Raw genomic sequence first — 640 nt, 5'->3', positions numbered from 1 at the left:
CATGAAACTCAGGAGACCAAAGATCTCAGCATGTCCAGTGAGTGCTGTCTGCCATCTACTATTAGTCTCTTCTAATCTGAATTTTGTGACATCTAAATTGAGACATTTTATTCAGTATAATAAAAATGACAAAAATGCAGTAGCACCAAAATGACACACAAAAACTTAAATTGTTTTATGTTCTTGCAGCCCGAACACATAAATTTGGCCGGCAGAGTGGCGCTGATGAAGATGATTATGGTGCGTCTGGATACAGCTCCTATTGGACAAATCAGGAATCTGGAGGGGGCTACAAAGACGAGGAGGATGACGACTTTGACGATGATTATGATGAAGAGGACGAAGATGAAGATGACGATGAGGAGGAGGAAGACAACCCAGAGGTGGAGGACTCTCTCTCAAATCTGAGTTTGGGAGCAAGTGGAAAGACCCAATAAAAATGCAATTTGTAGATGGGATTCAGAAATTCAGATATAGGTGTCATCTAATAACGTGTCAGATATTTGGCCTTTTACCTAAGGTTTTCTGCATTGCATTGATATGAATGTGTGCATAAATGTCTGACGTTGTCACCTTTTTGAATTTTAAATATATCTGAAGAAATGTTTTTAAAAGTCTGTTGTTTTTTGTATTTATTTAA

General features: G+C 38.0%; 1 protein-coding gene across 1 annotated transcript; it reads left to right on the top strand.

The window, feature by feature from the left end:
• Positions 1 to 6: 6 nt before the first annotated feature.
• Positions 7 to 594, top strand: LOC107735122 (zinc finger protein 330-like). The gene is made up of 2 exons (XM_016546912.1): positions 7 to 37; positions 190 to 594. The coding sequence occupies exons 1-2, from the start codon at positions 31 to 33 to the stop codon at positions 435 to 437; spliced, it is 255 nt and encodes an 84-aa protein (XP_016402398.1). The 5' UTR covers positions 7 to 30; the 3' UTR covers positions 438 to 594.
• Positions 595 to 640: the final 46 nt, after the last annotated feature.

The sequence above is a fragment of the Sinocyclocheilus rhinocerous genome, unplaced genomic scaffold (assembly GCF_001515625.1).
Source record: "Sinocyclocheilus rhinocerous isolate Xijiao unplaced genomic scaffold, SAMN03320098_v1.1 C35803262, whole genome shotgun sequence".
Taxonomy (NCBI): Eukaryota; Metazoa; Chordata; class Actinopteri; order Cypriniformes; family Cyprinidae; genus Sinocyclocheilus; species Sinocyclocheilus rhinocerous.
This window is presented reverse-complemented; position numbering and strand designations above follow the sequence as displayed.